Source organism: Pogonomyrmex barbatus, unplaced genomic scaffold (assembly GCF_055798465.1).
Source record: "Pogonomyrmex barbatus isolate J1 unplaced genomic scaffold, ASM5579846v1 scaffold18, whole genome shotgun sequence".
Classification (NCBI taxonomy): domain Eukaryota; kingdom Metazoa; phylum Arthropoda; class Insecta; order Hymenoptera; family Formicidae; genus Pogonomyrmex; species Pogonomyrmex barbatus.
This window is the reverse complement of record NW_028297114.1, coordinates 5,577,370-5,594,718: the sequence shown is the minus strand read 5'-3', so window position 1 is coordinate 5,594,718 and position 17,349 is coordinate 5,577,370. Positions and strand designations below refer to the sequence as shown.

General features: G+C 32.6%; 1 protein-coding gene and 1 long non-coding RNA gene across 2 annotated transcripts in view; one reads left to right on the top strand and one right to left on the bottom strand.

Annotated features, from left to right (window-relative positions):
• The window catches only part of tara (SERTA domain-containing protein 2 taranis), a 103,266-nt gene that overhangs the window by 78,179 nt on the left and 7,738 nt on the right, over positions 1-17,349 (bottom strand). Inside the window, exon 2 of the mRNA XM_089075276.1 lies at positions 11,047-11,094. Coding sequence (XP_088931402.1) covers positions 11,047-11,094 — 48 coding nt within the window. The remainder of the gene's footprint in view (positions 1-11,046; positions 11,095-17,349) is intronic.
• Positions 2,277-6,311, top strand: LOC148937009 (uncharacterized). Its single transcript, XR_016138861.1, has 2 exons — positions 2,277-2,784; positions 3,153-6,311. It is a non-coding gene; the product is annotated as an uncharacterized LOC148937009 (long non-coding RNA).

Genomic DNA, 17,349 nt, shown 5'->3' with positions numbered 1-17,349 from the left:
TCGGTATATATGTAAGACAGTATCTCATTGTAATAAATGAATCGTTATAATAAATGCGATAGAAGCAGTATTTTTGTAAAATAATGATATATACTACGTAATAATTAAAATAAGCGCGCGAGCAATAATAATTTTCTACTGCAATTTTCATATCATTTAATATTGCAAAAAAATATTACGATTAAAATGGTTAGAAAGTTGTTAGCGTATGTTTTTTTATTACAGGAAAAACCTACTTTAAATTATTTCATTAATCGTATTGAAACGCGAAGAACCCGGCTAAATGTGTACACTCGTCTGGGATGCAATTAGTACAGGTAAGAGAACACAGAGGGCGAGGGAGAACGAATGGGGAATAAAAATAAAAAATCACATAGACGATATAGATTGTACAAATTGAAGGATGCTTTTTGCGTGATTTTGGCGGGCCGCGCGTTCCGGGAAATCGCGTATTTCGCGATTTCTATTTTATTTATCGCTACGCATCCGTAGGGCAACCCGCGCCACACTAATGTTTTTTTATCTCTACTTTATATATTTATTATTCCGAGCCGACTGCGAATACTCGTCATGGCATAATTGTATTATTTGTTGGCCCGCGCTGTATAACGTTAAAGCCGGCGATCGGGGGCTTCCGAGTTCCGTGTCGATCGATCGATACGTCCATCTGCTTTCTCGTCGCGCAATTCCGAGCGTGGAAGCGAATCGAATGTTTTCGCGTTGTTCTCGCGTCATCTCGCGATTCGATCACCTCCCCGCGATAAACGTCTCATCGCCGATATCGCGCGTTAGCGCCCGATTTTTCCGAAAGCTAATCGGTCCCGACTGTCGGAGATGATAAGGATACGAGATTGCGTAGAAATTGGAAAGACGTTGCACAGCGACGTGATTTTGTGACTTATCATAAAATGATATTAACATTTTGAATGCGCAACGATGAAACAATTTTTATTTACAAGTGTTTAAATTAAAGTTTCTTAAATTGAGAATTTCTTCAGTATAATATTACGTTACAATTACGTTTAATTTCCGCAGAAATATGAATTATCCATCCAATAGTTAATATTTAAGTGAGACATTCACGAAATGAAAAGTTATCTTTAATATAGCATAGAAATTTAGTTTTACTTTTCTTTATAAATTTATTAATATAATAGGTTATTAATAATAGGTTAATAATAATAACAGGTTTATTAATAACAATACATTTGTTTTTATTGTTTAACATGGTTGATTCTATTTAGAAAGGCTTGATATTTTCATTGATTTAATAAGTATTATAAATTAAAGATATTAATGTAAATATTAATATTTTAATATTATTAAATATTATATTTTTTATAATTTTTTTGGAATATTAAGATATCGATTTATCAATATTAAACAATATAATATGATATAATATATATAATTATATATAATGATATATAATTATCATAATATTATATATAATTATTATAATATTACCAATAAAAATAGATCCTAAGCAATGTGTATAACTTCAATCACACTGAGATACTGTTTTAATGTAACATTGTTATTTTCTTAAGAATAAAAATATTGATTGAACAGAAAGTTTGTTTATCTGGATCCGAATAAATTTATTGTTAGACTATCAAAAATAATATCAAAATGTGATAAAAACTTCACACTAAAACGTTTAATCCGATTTCTCAGCGTTCTCTATACATTTTTTAAATATAATTTTGAAGCAGACCATGTCATATGTAAATACGAAGTTTGAAGGTTGAACGATATTGAATCGAAATTTTCACAAGTGTCGTAAAAGCGACACTTAAGCCGTTAAATGAAGTTTAAGAACAAGTTAAAAAAAAAAAAAAATAATATTTCTCATCGAAAATGTATCGATGAAAGAGACGAAGGGAAATATAACTAGAAATATTGGTATCAGATACTTTCAGAAATTTATGACAGTTTAATTGAAACACACAAAATTCCTCTCTCTCTGAGGTACAAAGGGACTAATTCCGCTGGTAATGCGCAGCCGTTACGCGTCTGTATTTATTCGTTTGCCGTAATGCATACATTAATATCCTAATAACACCCCCCAATATCGCGAATTTCAATAAATCCAATCGATTTTTCCACGTTCGTATTCGACAGGTTGCCTGTTACTCATTACAGCGAGTAGAGATTGAAAATAATATGAGTAGTAGTTCTGTTTTTCAAACATAATCCTTCGATTGAATTTTTCTACTGGAAAAAGATATATGTCGTAATATAAAGCTGTTTCAAAACAGTCGCCATTTTCATCATTGTTACGCGACATAATTTGAATGCCATAAATTTCTATTTTTTTTTTTTTTTTTTTTTAAGAGCTTAGACTTAATTGATTTGATTAATTGATCTAATTAATTGTCGATGAAAGTGCACCGCTAAGTTAAGTATTTAAAGACTAACGAATTAACTGCACTAGTATTAGAGAATATTTCAATTTCGTCAACATATAAATCACACAAACGAGATTGGAAAGCACTCGTTGTACTTTGTTCCATGTTATGCATCATTCTTGCGTAGAACGAGAGCGCTTTATCTCGAAGGAAAACAGGCGCGAGAAAGAAATTATGCGCGCGTTTCCCTTGTAGCTAGGTAGGCCAAATGATCGTCGTGAGAACGTAGAACAGTGTATTGCGTATCCGCAAGTAAATCTCAAACCCCCTCCACCCACACGGTAGTTACTTATAGCAAGTTACTAATAGTAATCCCAAGTAGTTAGTTATTAATTCCATAATCGGTGTTAAGCAAGTTCTTAAGTACCTACATGTAAGTATGTAGATATTATAGCACTTTGTAACAGATGGAAATTGATGCGAATTTATTTGACAAAATTATATAAACTCCTTATTTTTAGAATTTATCTGGAAAAATCTTTAATCCCTTTACATTTTCTTTTGTTTTTGTTTCGGATATAAATCCTGCGTATGTGTGCGTGCGTGTATATGTGAAGATATATACGGAGATGCATTTACGGACAGAGTCGCATTTCCGTGACAATATACACGGGTGATATAGCAAACGGATTTCTTAAACTTGAAATTTTGTGAATGTTAAATCGTGGCGAATCGCGAACGTTTCATAATTGTTCACCGTTAATTCCTCGCGGAAATTTTTGTTTGATTTTTGAAAAACAGGAAAGCCGCGGAATCGATCGTGCTGTAGCAGGCAGTGACGATTTGCGGAATCGCCAACTCGGTAGCAGAATCATAAGAGCGACAGAGATAAATTACGAGAGAGAAAGCGGGAGAGATAGAAGGAGAGTTGCATGACAGTTGCAGCGAGGGGTACAGGACGATGGGGATATATAAATGGCAGAGGGAGAGAGGAAGAGAAAAAGGGGAGAAACGGAAAGAAAGAGAGAAAAAGACAGAGAGTACGATAGAAATATAGAAAGAGCGAGATAAAGAGAGTGAGAAGGAGAGGAAGCAAGCCAAGAGAAGAAGAGAGATGGTCAAACGAAGAGCAAAAGAGATGGGGGACAAAAGAGGAAAGAAGAGGGGGTGCAGAATCGAGAGCGCTGCGCAGAAACCACGGCAGCATCGTCGTCGTGGCCTCATCGGCCTACTTTAGCGAGGGACGCCCGCACGAGATAGACAGTGGCGCCGTGACGTCGTTCGACGGCGACGGCGACGGCGACGGCGGCGGTAGTGCTGACGACGACAACGACGACGACGACGCCACCGTCGAGGCTGGCGAACTAACAGCCGTTCTCCAATGTGTCCACGATTCTGTTTCTCTCTCACTCTTTTTTCCTCTCTCGCCCCCTTTCTGCCTCCTCGTCGTTGTCTCTTTCTTTCTTGGTTCTGTTCCTTCCTTGCTGCCGGCCTCCTCTTCTCCTCCCCCTTTTTCCTCTCCCATTCTTTTCCACGCTATTATAACCTTATCCTTTTCCCGTTTCCTCCCTTTTTTAATTTATAATCGCTCAGACCCCCGGAGAACAGGTGGATTAAAGGGAATTGGCGGGAATTCACTCGGCGGAATTGAATTTCTAATCTTCGAAATCGCGCATTGGCTCCCGAGTTTTTGAACTTTCTTTTATTAATTCCTCTGGTTTCGGCTACGTTAACTTTATATACACGTATTCTCCTTCGTAATAATTTAGAGGAATGATTTTTTTATTTTCATCTTTCATCAGCGCTCCTTTGTAGCGAGCGATTCAAGTATTTGTCCAATGGATAAAATCTCCGGAAAGTAGAAATAACTATAATAGAGAATTTTTAAAGACGATTTTGTACATGCATATATGCTGTAACTGACAGTAGAAGCGGATTTATATTCAAAAGTGCGTTTTTGTCAATATGCGTCCTGCTCAACAGCGGACGGTTTATTATTTTGCGTAATTTCCGATCTAGAGATAAATTAGTAATGATATTTGGATTGTAAGCGACGAAATTCCATGGGTACACAACAACCGTATGTGTTGGGCATGCGTATGTTACGAATTTTGTTTGTTAGTCACTCAATTCGCGTTCACGATCATTGTAAAAAGTGAGTGAGATAAACGTATAGTGTTTCATCCCCCGTTCGACTTGTTAGAATTTTCATTGTCTTCTGAATCTCGTATACTTAATATCAGCTTGATCATATAAACACTTTAATTTTACAATACATATTTTCATAATTTATACAACTTTTATCTATGTAAGTTATGCATACAAAATAATAGACTCTTTTGATTATTTTTAACATACTTCTTAATTATATGTGAAAATAATTTCTCTTTCGAAGTATTGATCGAAGTATTGAATCATAAATATATATGGATTTTCTTGTACCAAGAAATAGTTTGGTTTTATAAACATTCTTTAACTTTACAGAACATACTTTTATACAACTTTTATGTATGTGTTATGCATACAAAGTAATAAACTCTGTTGATTATCTTTAACAAGCACACAAAAAAATTAATTTTAAATCAAGAATAATATTCTCCTATATAGTAGAATGTTATAACTTTCTTAAAAATTTTGGTTTTGATTTAGAATTTATATTGATGCAAGTATTAACTTCTGCTCAATTCAAGACTAAAAATCTTCTATATAAATATTACAATATTCTTACTTATACATGAGAGTATCTATATTTGCATCAGGATAAATTCAAATCAAAACTAAAATTTTTTTCAAGATTTTAATATTCTCGTTTTTATATAAGAATAAATAATCTCAAGAATCTCTAATTATTTTTCTATGTATTTTTTTTTTTAATTTACATGTGAAATTAATTTCTCGTTGATCGAGAAATGTGATGACTCACAAATATATATAAATTTTCTTGTACCAAGAAAATGGCTTGGCGGGATTAAACTCGTACACATTCGCTTATTGCGAAAAATCGAAAGAAGCGCCGATATTGGTGACGTAACATTCGCGAGCATACCCGCCTAACTCTTTCTTTCCACGACATTAACTGCGGAGAAGTCGCTGACTCGGATTGGAAAACGTTATGCCGTGATCCGGGCGCGCCTTCTATCGCGTAGCTAGAGCGACCGAAGCGACTCTAGAGCTTGAGTCATAGAGTGAATCACGCGTTATCCGCTATCCGCTCACCGCCCTGGACACATTCTTACGGGATCCATTCCTCTCTCACGTTAATGCGCCATTTGCAGTAATGCATGATGGTGCACGTTGAGGCGCGTAAGAAGGTAAATCCAATGTAAATCGAAGACTCAGTAATAACTCAATTAAGTTATATCTTCCCTAAGTGTGAGAATATTCTCCGAGTTGCAAAAGAAATTTAAATTTTGTATAATGCAAATAAATTTTGTATAATTTTCACTCGCTTCTTATTATTTATGTTATTTGAATATTATCTGAATCTATGAGTAACCAGAAGGAAAGTTGATGATATTGTAATACATATTTTCTTTTTTGAATTGTGTTTTAAATTGTATGTGCAAAGTATCAAAACACTTGTTAAATATATAAAAATTATGTTTTAATCGTTTTATTATATTTTATAAATATTAATATTATTAAAAAAATTAAAAATTGGGTATAATCTCCTCTGAATGATTTGAAAATGATTTAATTTTCAAATTTGCATTGATTATTATTAGAGAGAGAAAGAATATATTGCGATACCAATAGAAACTAAATAGCATATTTAAAATGTATATTATATTTAAAAATTATTAATTTGATATGTAATTGACTATTTTCACTATATTTTATGTATATTTAACTTATTCGATATTGATAATAATTCAAAATCTTCTTATAAATTATTAATTACTTTTATTTGTTGTAGTTGACTTCATCATTCGGATTACTCATAATAAAAATTTTTTATCATGTATCAGGAAAAATGTTAATTACAAATATTTCTTTTAATAAAAATGACCATGTCAAGTCCAATTAAAGACCATGTCAGTTTGTCTATCTTTAATTTCTTTATAATTCAGATCAGTTTATTTGATATCCCAAACATATAAATATAAAAATACGTTCTTTTTAAATTTCGGTAATTTTTCGTTAGTATTGTATACAGCCGATACATCCTTAAGAATGTAAAGATTAACGTATAAAATTTACAAAAAAAATGTAAAAATTTTGATAAAAACGATTAAGGAAAAAATTATTTCGGTAAGTATGAGGGAATAAAATCTAGAAAACGACATTTCTTTCTTCAATCTCTCGAGGGTTGAGAAAGAAAGACCAAAAGCGGCAGGGGTATGTATAGAAAATGTATTGTAGTTCAGAGTTTAAGAAATACAGGATCTTACAGAAATACAGGTTTCTTACATTCTTTCCATTCACAATTGAATTGTAATTGAAAAATAAAATTCTGCAAATATGAAATAATAAGTAATCTTACATGCGTGACATACTTATGTCTCGTAGCACTTACAATATATATTTTTATATCATATAGAAAACCGAAAAAATTAGAATAAATTAAATTGCAATAAATATATTATGTAATTCTTTACATGGAAAAAAGTTTTACATTTGACCGTTTGCATTTGGCAGTCCTAGTGCAAATATTCGCAAGTTAAGGAAGTTAAATATTATTAAGAGTGATCCACACAATTCATCCTAAGATTTTTATCGTGAAAAATTTTAATGTTTTGTTAAGTAACAAGCAATAATAGTAATAATAGAATGTTCGTAAAAAATCATTTTTTTTTGTTTGCAATCAAATTAAATGCATATAGATGTATACTAATTCGGCAGCGTACTCATCAGCCTCGATCAGGAGTTGACAGGTGATAAATTATTAATCGTGTGGCCACCGAGAGTAGGACCGCGCTGTTTTCGACAGGTACGTGATATTAAAACGCCTTCTCTCTCGAGTGCCTTTTTCGTCATATTAAATTTCAATCAATGCCTCGTTCTAGCGGTGCACCGATTTATTATGTTTGAGCGCTGCCAACGATAAGAGATACCGATATGCGTCACTTGTCGACGAAAAAAATCAAACTTCGAAATTGCCTTTTCTTATGCGGCACCCGTTATAGTCGACATCGATTCTACAAAAATGTTTTACAAATGGTTTTCATAAAAAAATAAAAAAAAATTTCGATATTATCTCAAACCCGTATCTGTGAGATTTCCTTTACATTCATTAACACCGATTCTATCAATGCTGAATAAATTTCAGCTTCCTTTTTATACATCTCTTTTTGTAATTTGTGCTTTTTATATATCGACCCCACACGATTTTACGCATCCGGTCACGCGAATATTCGTCTCGATTGCGGAACGCAACGGAAACGAAATATAATACAACGAAAGAAAGTACCAAGAGGAAATAAAATGCAAAAGTAAAATCTAAAATATTATTTGAAAAAAAGATATTCCTAAAAGCAAATTAAGTTTAATATTTCAAAAATACATTATAAAATATTGCTCAATCTCCTAATAATTAATATCAAACATCACAAAATAATTAGAATCATACATAAATAAATGTATATTCAAATATTAAATCGTTCTCTTATTAAATTTTAATTGTACTGATATAAATAATTTATATTCTTCACCCACCATTGATCAATTATAAATCAGATGTTGTGTGATTATGAGAAAAATGATTGGAAGTATAAAGTAGCGCGACTGGGAAATTGCCGACATATTTATAATTTTTTCAATTTTTTTTCGGAGAATATAATTCCATATTTAAGAAACGGTCATTAAGAACGGAACAAAGAAGGATTTCGGAATATAGCTTAGCGAAAATACGCAGCGTGATTCTTGTTGTGAAAATATCTGGGTAATCTTTCATGCTTCTAAATGCTTAAGAACGTCGGTTGAAACGTTCTATGAGTGAAAAACTGATATCTGTCTTGATGCGATAATCGGTATACGTATAGCCCGCGGCTCGCTACGCCTCGCCACGGCTCGCAAGGTCTCGACCTTGCGCGAACACGATTTCTCGCCCGGGAGAAGAGGAGAGACTTTGCCGCGCGGCGTGGCGCGGCATGGCGCGGCATGGCGTGGCGCGGCGCGGCGCGGCGCGGCGGCGCGCTCTCGTCCGACAGCGGAGATCTTCTTTGGGGCTGGAAGGCGCGCGTGAAGTGGCGAGGTGAGTTTCCCATGCCGCGTGGCCGTGGTATGACGGGGCGCGTGGTTTATCAAAAATAAATTATCAAGAGAAGGATCGGAGGCGCGACGAGGACGACGGCGGGAGGATGGCGGGTATATACCGCGTGCCTTCGCGCGTGCATGGCGCGCATACAGGAAACTCCGGGGACCAGGAGACGGGGAGGCTTGAGATAGGCGACGGGAGGAGGAAGCTTCACGAAGACGAAGAAGACGCCGAAGAAACGGCGGCTGGCTACGCGAGCGAGTCGTACGGGGGAAAGACCGGGGAGGGGGAGAAGACGCGGACCGACCACGAAGAGGCAACTTATGGCGACGCGCGGCCGCTGCTCGAAGGACGGAAAGGTGGAAGAGCATCCTTTGGAACCGGTCCGTCCTCTCGAAGCTCGCTCCGAGCCGCGGCCAGGTGAAGCCAGAAGGCGAATCTTCGCGTGGCTCCTCCTGGCGCGACCGTCTTCCGAGTACTTCGTACTTCGAACGAGTTCGAAATACTTACGACTGTTCGATCGGCGTGAAAGGAACGACACGCTTTAGCAATTTTACGCGAGATAAATCGATACTATATATTTCGTAATGATTCACGATCGATATTATACATTTTTCTCGAAATATTTTCTATTTTTGAAAATTTAGTCGTTTGAATGAACGCTAAAGAAACTATACTACGGCAAAATTGCTTTGGTATACGTAATATCTGCGTTGACATACGCACACAATGAAAAATATAATTTTCGTTCAATGTTGCAAGCGACATAGGTAATTGTTGTGCCTTAAAATGCATACTTTGTATAGCCTGAAACGCATGTAGCGTGCACAAGTAAAACGCAAATTGAAAAGGGTTAAAAGGGTAATGACATGGTTAAGAAGGAATAAGAGGGTTAATAAGAGAACTGAAAAGAGAGCCGAGGTACTGCAGAGGGATGATACTGATTCTATCTCTTCGATACGTAGCTTATCATCATGATCGCAGGAACCGGCACTGTTACACTTAAAATGTACTATCTCAGTTTTACTTTATGTGAAAGTTATATATATAATATCCGCAGCTTGAAGTTGGAACAAGTGTTGCATCCGGTACGTCAAATGTATGCCACAGAATAATATTAGTTATTCCGGTTTTAACTTACCGAAAAATTATTATATTTATATTTATTTTACATGCTGTACATACAAAGATCGCATATCTAATCGGAATTAGAACAGTCATTGCATTTTAAAAATAAAATAACAAATCTCATATTTTTGAGATTATATTACAATATATATATTCTATTTTTAGTATACGTCAGAGAGAGGATGACGTCTGCCTTTGCCGGTTCTCAGATATAGACATAATTTAATAATTAAATTTCTATCAATATCGACACTTGTTTATAACTTAAATAATGGATTTTGTAAAAATGTTCTATTATTTTTTTCTTTCTTGCCTAATTTGCTATATCTAATTTTTTATAATTTATCTTTGTGATACAGATTTTTATAAATTTATACATATATACATATATTGTTAACAATTAAATCATATATATATATATATATATATATATATATATACACACACACATGTAATTCATATTACTCCTAACGGTATATAACGGTATGTATTTCACGATATAGCATAAGCACGTCGGAGCGGTAAGTTGATTAAATCGATTATATCGACCTATTCGAATCCCCGAACTTTTCAATAGCGAATTTGGAAATCCTTCATTAATTATAGCAGAACGCGTCAAAATGTCAAATATAAAGTAAAACAATACTTGGGTTACGGAAAAGTGATGAGCCCGCGTAATTGAGAACAAGGACAGATGAATATAGAAGTGGAAGAATGAACGAGAGAGAGAGAGAGAGAGAGAGAGAGAGAGAGAGAGAGAGAGAGAGAGAGAGACAAGGGAAAAGAGAAAGACAAGGGCGAGAGGAAAGAGCGGGAAGGGGAATGAGCAAGAAGACAAGCGGGGAAACGCGGGAGGGTGACAGGATCACAAGGTGAGAGGATGAGAGAAAGAGAGAAGGAGAAGGGGGGGGGGAGAGGAGGGGCGTAGAGCAGGTTAAGAACGACGACGGAAGAGAGAGAGAAAGAGATAAGAGGAGAGAAGAGGACAGAGCACAGATGAGAAGGGAGAAGAGGGAGAAACGAAGGGAAGGCGGTGAGAGGAGTGGGTGGGGAGAGTGAAGAGCAAAGGAGCGGAGGCTGAGGGAAATTGTGAGGTTGAAGAAGGATATCGAAAAAGTGATATTAGAGAGAAAGAGAGGAGGGAAGAAAGGGATGGGGTAGGCGTAGTGACAGCGTGAGATAGGGTAAGCGGTAAGCGCGGGGAAAAGGGTGCAACCTCCCAATAATTGTGAATGGGGATTCGGTTTTCTGATCGACTGTTTTGTATGCGAGAGAGAACGCCGTCGCATCGCTCCTGAGAAGTAAGAATACCGGGAGGCCTATGGGAGTAACTGTAAACGCATGGCGTTATTGCAATAAACTTCTACTCACCAGCGATGCTTGTATCTCACGATTAACCCTCATCCGTTCGATGTCTTTCTGCAATCAACAGAAGATTTATTTGTAGAATAATTATTTAGCACAAATTTGCTATTAGTCATTAAACAGAAAATTTTTTTTTAAATGAAATCTTATAATAAATGAATAAGATAAGATAGTTTTGTTTTTGTTTCCTAAAAATAGCAACCTAGTTGAATAAGGATAATTTCGGTCTTAACTATTTTTGCATATATTACAAAGTTTTAATTGAAATTATATATATATATATATATATATATATATATACGTATATGTTTTTAAGTCATTTAAATATGTTTTTGTTAATTCTATGCATTTCGTAGGATCCATTTTTAGAAATATGTAAAATATTTAAAAGGAATTAATCAAGTCTTATCGATTGAGCTAAATATTACTTCTAATACATAAAGAAAACTAAATATTAGTTAAAATATATAATCAATTGTATATATATATTATTGATAATCAAAAAGAAATAAAAAAATGTATTAAAACAACGGTGCAAATGTATATATAGGATTAATAAGAAATCGAGCATTCTCTACATTTTGACAGTGACATCTCTTCGTGATATCTAAAAATACAATATAATTTGATATAATTTAAGTCTCGGTAAAATCGGAATTTAAAACGCGGTCGGTAAATCATCTCTACACTCGATAATAACAATAGTTTGCAATAAATATAATATAATTATGTTCGACGTTAATTAACAAACATATACTCGAAAAATATTTTATCTATATACTGTATACGATATCGTAGATGCTTTAATAATTTAAGCAATAATAAATAAGATTCACAATTATAGATAAATTTCGTGAATTTAAGTTCGATGATAATAGAAAATCTTGGCCAATAGTTGATAAAATTGCAATAACATATATGTTTTTGCGTGCAAAGATCTATTTTTGAATAATCAAAAATACAGATCGTCCATAATTTTTTAAATGTTATTTTACGATTTATTGCACTGCATTCATGATAAGAAATTTGAGAAACGTCTGCTACATTACATTATGAAATAATATGCATTATGCAGAAACGTCTTTTTATTTCTTTTATTCGGATTTTTTAAAGAAAATTAATTTTTGTTTTTTTTCTCTCCGAAATTGTAACGACAATTTCAATAATATAATTAACGAATAAATGTCCACTCAACTTATAATTAATAATTTGAAAGACAGAACATTATGTTAAAATATGTTTTACAAAACAGATTTTCTTTTTAGAAGTAGCAAAAATTATATATTGAATTCATTTACGATATAAATAATTTCTTTATAAAGATTGTAACATAGAATTTATTTATGGAATGTATATGAATCATGAATGGAATGTATATAATAAAATTTTATAACAATGCTCTAATCTAAGTATCTTTAACATTGAGCACTTTTAAATTCTTAATCTGAATTTTATTGTAATTTGCGTAGTATTTTGTAATACACATGTATAGCAAAAGCTAGTTTATTAATTGTAACAATTGTAACAATTGTTTATTGTAATAATACAATAATAATAATATATCTATATACCTATCTTTGATGAATCGTAACGAATTTATTAAGTCAAACCGGTAAACGAACGATAATAGATTATTACAGAAAAATTATTTAAAACGTGACAAGTACAACATTTAATGTTGAATTATCAAAAGATGTTATAGCGCCTCGTGTCAATTAGATATTATTCGTAATATAGTAGAACATTTCGTTTTACACTCATTGTTGATATCGTAGCCTACAGAATTGTTTACGCGCCGTATGTGTATACGGCGCGTAGCACGTGCCGTATTTACGACCGCTGTCCACGTGTTATCATTCTTTAACTGGCGTTCGTACGGACAGGAAGCTCCGCGTTTCTTCGCATTTTTTCATTGTTAAATGATTGATTGATACCATTGATACCAAACGTTGCTGTATTATATATACCTAAGTATATACCTAAGTAAATGCTTACTAACGATCGATTAACGATTGATTAAACCTATATAGTCGAAACAACGATTTTTTACTAAAGTTTTATATATATATATATATATATATTTATATATAATATATATATATATATTTATATATAATATATATATATATATATATAATATATAAATATTTTGTTATTAAATTGATTGTAAATTATAAATTATCAATTTATTTTAAAACTTTTCAAATATTTTTAAAATAAAATTTAAGGTTTCTATATTTAATCTGTTTCTAGAATTAAATATTATATAAACTAGTAAAATAATGTTTACAGCTATTTTTATCAATATTAAAATACGCTTCGCGCGCGTCATTTCTTATTTAACATTACAGGCGCTAGAACATAACAGACGCGCGCTACGCGCGCGCCACTAAGCTTTTCATATTATATATTTCTATATTATTCGTTGATAGCGACGTACCGTCGTGATGAAAAATAGAAACTCATTCATCCTTGTTCATCTTATCTTTGTTCTTGTTCAAAAACCGATTCAAAGTTTCATTCGCTACTAACCTCGCCCGCCTTTTACAAATTGTCATTTGCAAATTGACAGTAACTCACGAAATTAGCGCAGCAAAAAAATCAGCATCGCGGAAAAGCGGCAACAGTAAACTTCGAGAAATGCGAATGATCAACTTAACATCTCCTTTTTTTTATAAAGGATACATTTTTATGTAAAATATTTACATCACGTATTATATAATTTCACTAAACCTTCAAGTGTTATATTAACATTTGACAGTTATGTCCGTAACATGAAGTAAGCAAAGCAAAAGAAATCAACGCAGAAAGTGTTTAAACAATTAAAGTGTTTTACATGCTCCTTTATGAATAGAATCTAATGTTTAATTAATTAATTAAAATTAATTATATGTTCACAGCATATTAATTAAATTGTGGAATATAATAATTTGCAAAAATATCAACAAATATCGTCGAAATACTTTCGATAGTATAAGTCTCGATCGTCGATAGTATAATTTATTTTATTATAATTGTTGTTTTATTATAACAATATACATGTAAGAACAGATTCACGATAATTACGAAATGATTCTCATAATAATGATCTAATCCAAATATCTGTACATTGCGCATTTTTAAATTGTGTAATATCGTATAATATTCTGTAATACATACATACGTATATAGCGATGGCTAATTTATTTATTGTAACAAATTGTTTATTATAAGATACAAGATATCTGTATATCTATTGATAAGTAGTAACGAGTCTATTAAACAAAACAGTAAGTACACGATAATAGATTATTCAGAAGGTACTTAAATGATTACGGTATTTAATGTTGAGTCGTCAAAAGACGACGTTGTCGCGTATTAGTTAGAATATTATTCGTGAGATATTATTTTGGAAAATTTGTTGTACATACGGTATACATATAGGTGCCGGTATAATTGCTTTGAGAATTGTTTACGGGTCGTGGCCGTGAGCGCGGTACATGTTACATGTGTGTATACACGGCGCCGTAGCGTGTGCCGTGTTTACGAGCGCTTCGCGTGTTATCATTCTTTATCTGGCGTTCGTACGGGCGGATAGCAGTGCGCGTCGCACCGCGTTTATTCACATTTTTCTCATTGTTAAATAATACCACTGATACCAAACGTTGCTGTACCATATGAACAGAACAATAAATGCTTCTATATAACGATTGATTAACTATTGATTAAATCGTATCGAGACGATGATTTTAATAAAGTATATATATTTCGCGTGACTTATTTCTTTGAAATTCACGACTTTTGGTGAACATTAACTCCTCTAAAGGGTACGGCCTTGACGTGGCAGAGGGGCTCAGTATTCCGAGGGGTTACCTAAACGGCATTATTAGTCGGCAGAATGTTGACCAGACGTTAGCCACTTGGTCCGATGTTGGCTGATGGTTTGCCGATTAATCTGTGCTACTTGGGTGTACGTACCCCAAAGACGAAGAAGCCAACAGTACCCATTGCACCGTTATTAATAACATTAATGTTAGATAATATTATTGTTATTAATAATGTACTAATACAGCATAGCCATGAGTCGTGAAATGGCTCTTATGTGGCAAATGCGTTTCACGCATGAATACTAACACAGCATAGCCACGAGTCGTGAAAGGGCTCTTATGTGGCAAAGTTGATTAATGCGTTTCACGCATTAATCGTCGGTTTTGAACCGACATTCCGCCGCCGATTTAATTGTGAATGAACGAACTGCAGCCAGTTCGTCGCGTCGCGCGTTTGCTTCGGGAGTGCCGTAAACGAACTAAAAGACGGACTAAAAGACTTTTCCTCGTCCCGCGAGGACTCGTTCGAAAGATATTTTATTTGAAATTAGTCTGCGCGCGTTATTAAAGTAATTCGCGAGTGTTTTTCGCGAGTGTCTTGTGCTGCGAGGACATCCGACGATCCGACATCTCGAGAGGAGGAGGAGGCCTAGAAGAGGCATCGGGCACCGGCGGAGCAACCTTGCGGTAAGTACACATTTCTTGTTAACAAAATTAAAATTAATGATTTTCACATTATTACATTTATTTAAATCATTAGATATCGATAATTTAAAATTTATATAATTAGGGAAAGGGAGAAATGATTTCAAATTTCGTATAAATTTATTTCTATAAAGATCTTTTTTGGAAATTATATAATTATTGCAAATGATTTGTGAAAATTATAAATTATATATTTTAATAAATATTTAATTGAAAATAAATAGATTTGATATACGTAAGAATTATTTTCTGAAATATCTATTATTTGGAGCGCTGTTATAATTTAAATATCTTGTTTGTGTGTTACAGAATCATCGTAGCTACGTGGCAGATTAACTCCGCTGTTGCGCATCGAGTCGGTGAGTGATGAATTTTTATACCGGGATAACAAATTTGTGAAAAATATATTAGATATATTTACTTTGAAAATATTGCATTTCGATATGTCTTCATAGATTCGTTGCCCTAAAATGGATAAGTTTAAATAGTTTAGAGTTTATATTTGATCCTGGAATGATATCACTTATTGATTTATTTATTGTATTATAATAATATGCTTGACACATAGAAACTCATAAAATAAAGCTCATTGTGGCGATTATTTCATATTGTTCTTTGCATTTTAAGTGCGAGATATCTATATTAATTGCTTCAAAATTATGAAAAACTCTTGCAAAAAAGAATAAATAATTTAAATGTTTTATGAAATTAGATATATATATGATATATTACATATAAAGTAATCTGAAAAATTTTTAAATGATACGGTTTATTAGATGTTTCTTTGAAAACATATTAATGGAGTTTTTTAAATTCATTATATATATATATATATATAATTTTTTTTTTTTTTCATATATTTTTAAATTTTTTAAAGATATATAGAATAATAAAAATGACATAAAATCATGTAAAAGAAAGTTATATAAAATAATCATATTTTTTAAAAGCAATAAATTTTCATTGAAATCTTTTTGAGATTTATTTCTAAATAAAAGAAACAAAGATTACAGAAAGACTCTTATTTTATTTTTATGTATAATAAGAATATATATTTATATTATGTGTTTTTTATTCACCTATCTATATCCTCTTTTTTCTTCTTTTACCAGGATTAAATATCTAAATCGGTGCATAAAAATGATATATTAAATAATAATATATTAAAAATTCTTTAATAATTTATACTACAAACATAAGTGGATGAATAAGAAAAAGTTATAATCAATTATACAACAAACAAACAATAATCAATTATACAATGCCGATTTGACTCTAATCATGTTTAATCTATCCATGTTTTAATTAAAAACTTTATATAAGTTAAAGGGAAACAACATGACATGAGATCCAATAAATATTTTGTTGTTAAATTGATAATTATAATTTATCAATTTACTTTAAAATACATCTGTTTTGTATTAAAATCTTAAAACGTTGATTTTTAATTTAATACCTGACTTAGAATAATATACAGATATTATTAACATATATCACAGATTTTCTAAATAATATTGTTTTATTAAGTTTATTAAGTTATTATATTCGATAAATTTGATACAATATCTAATATTTAGAGTTTATATTGATATAATAATATATATAAAATATATAAAAAAATTGTATATTGTACAATATTGATATACTGATTATACGGGAGATTCACTATTCTGTTTGGATCTCGTGTCATTCATCTGAATATTTCTCTCTCACTTAATTCATAATGAGAGTGAATTTCAAAGGATGGTTTCGGGAATTTGTACGGGAATAATACGGGCATAATGATATGGGCCTTAGA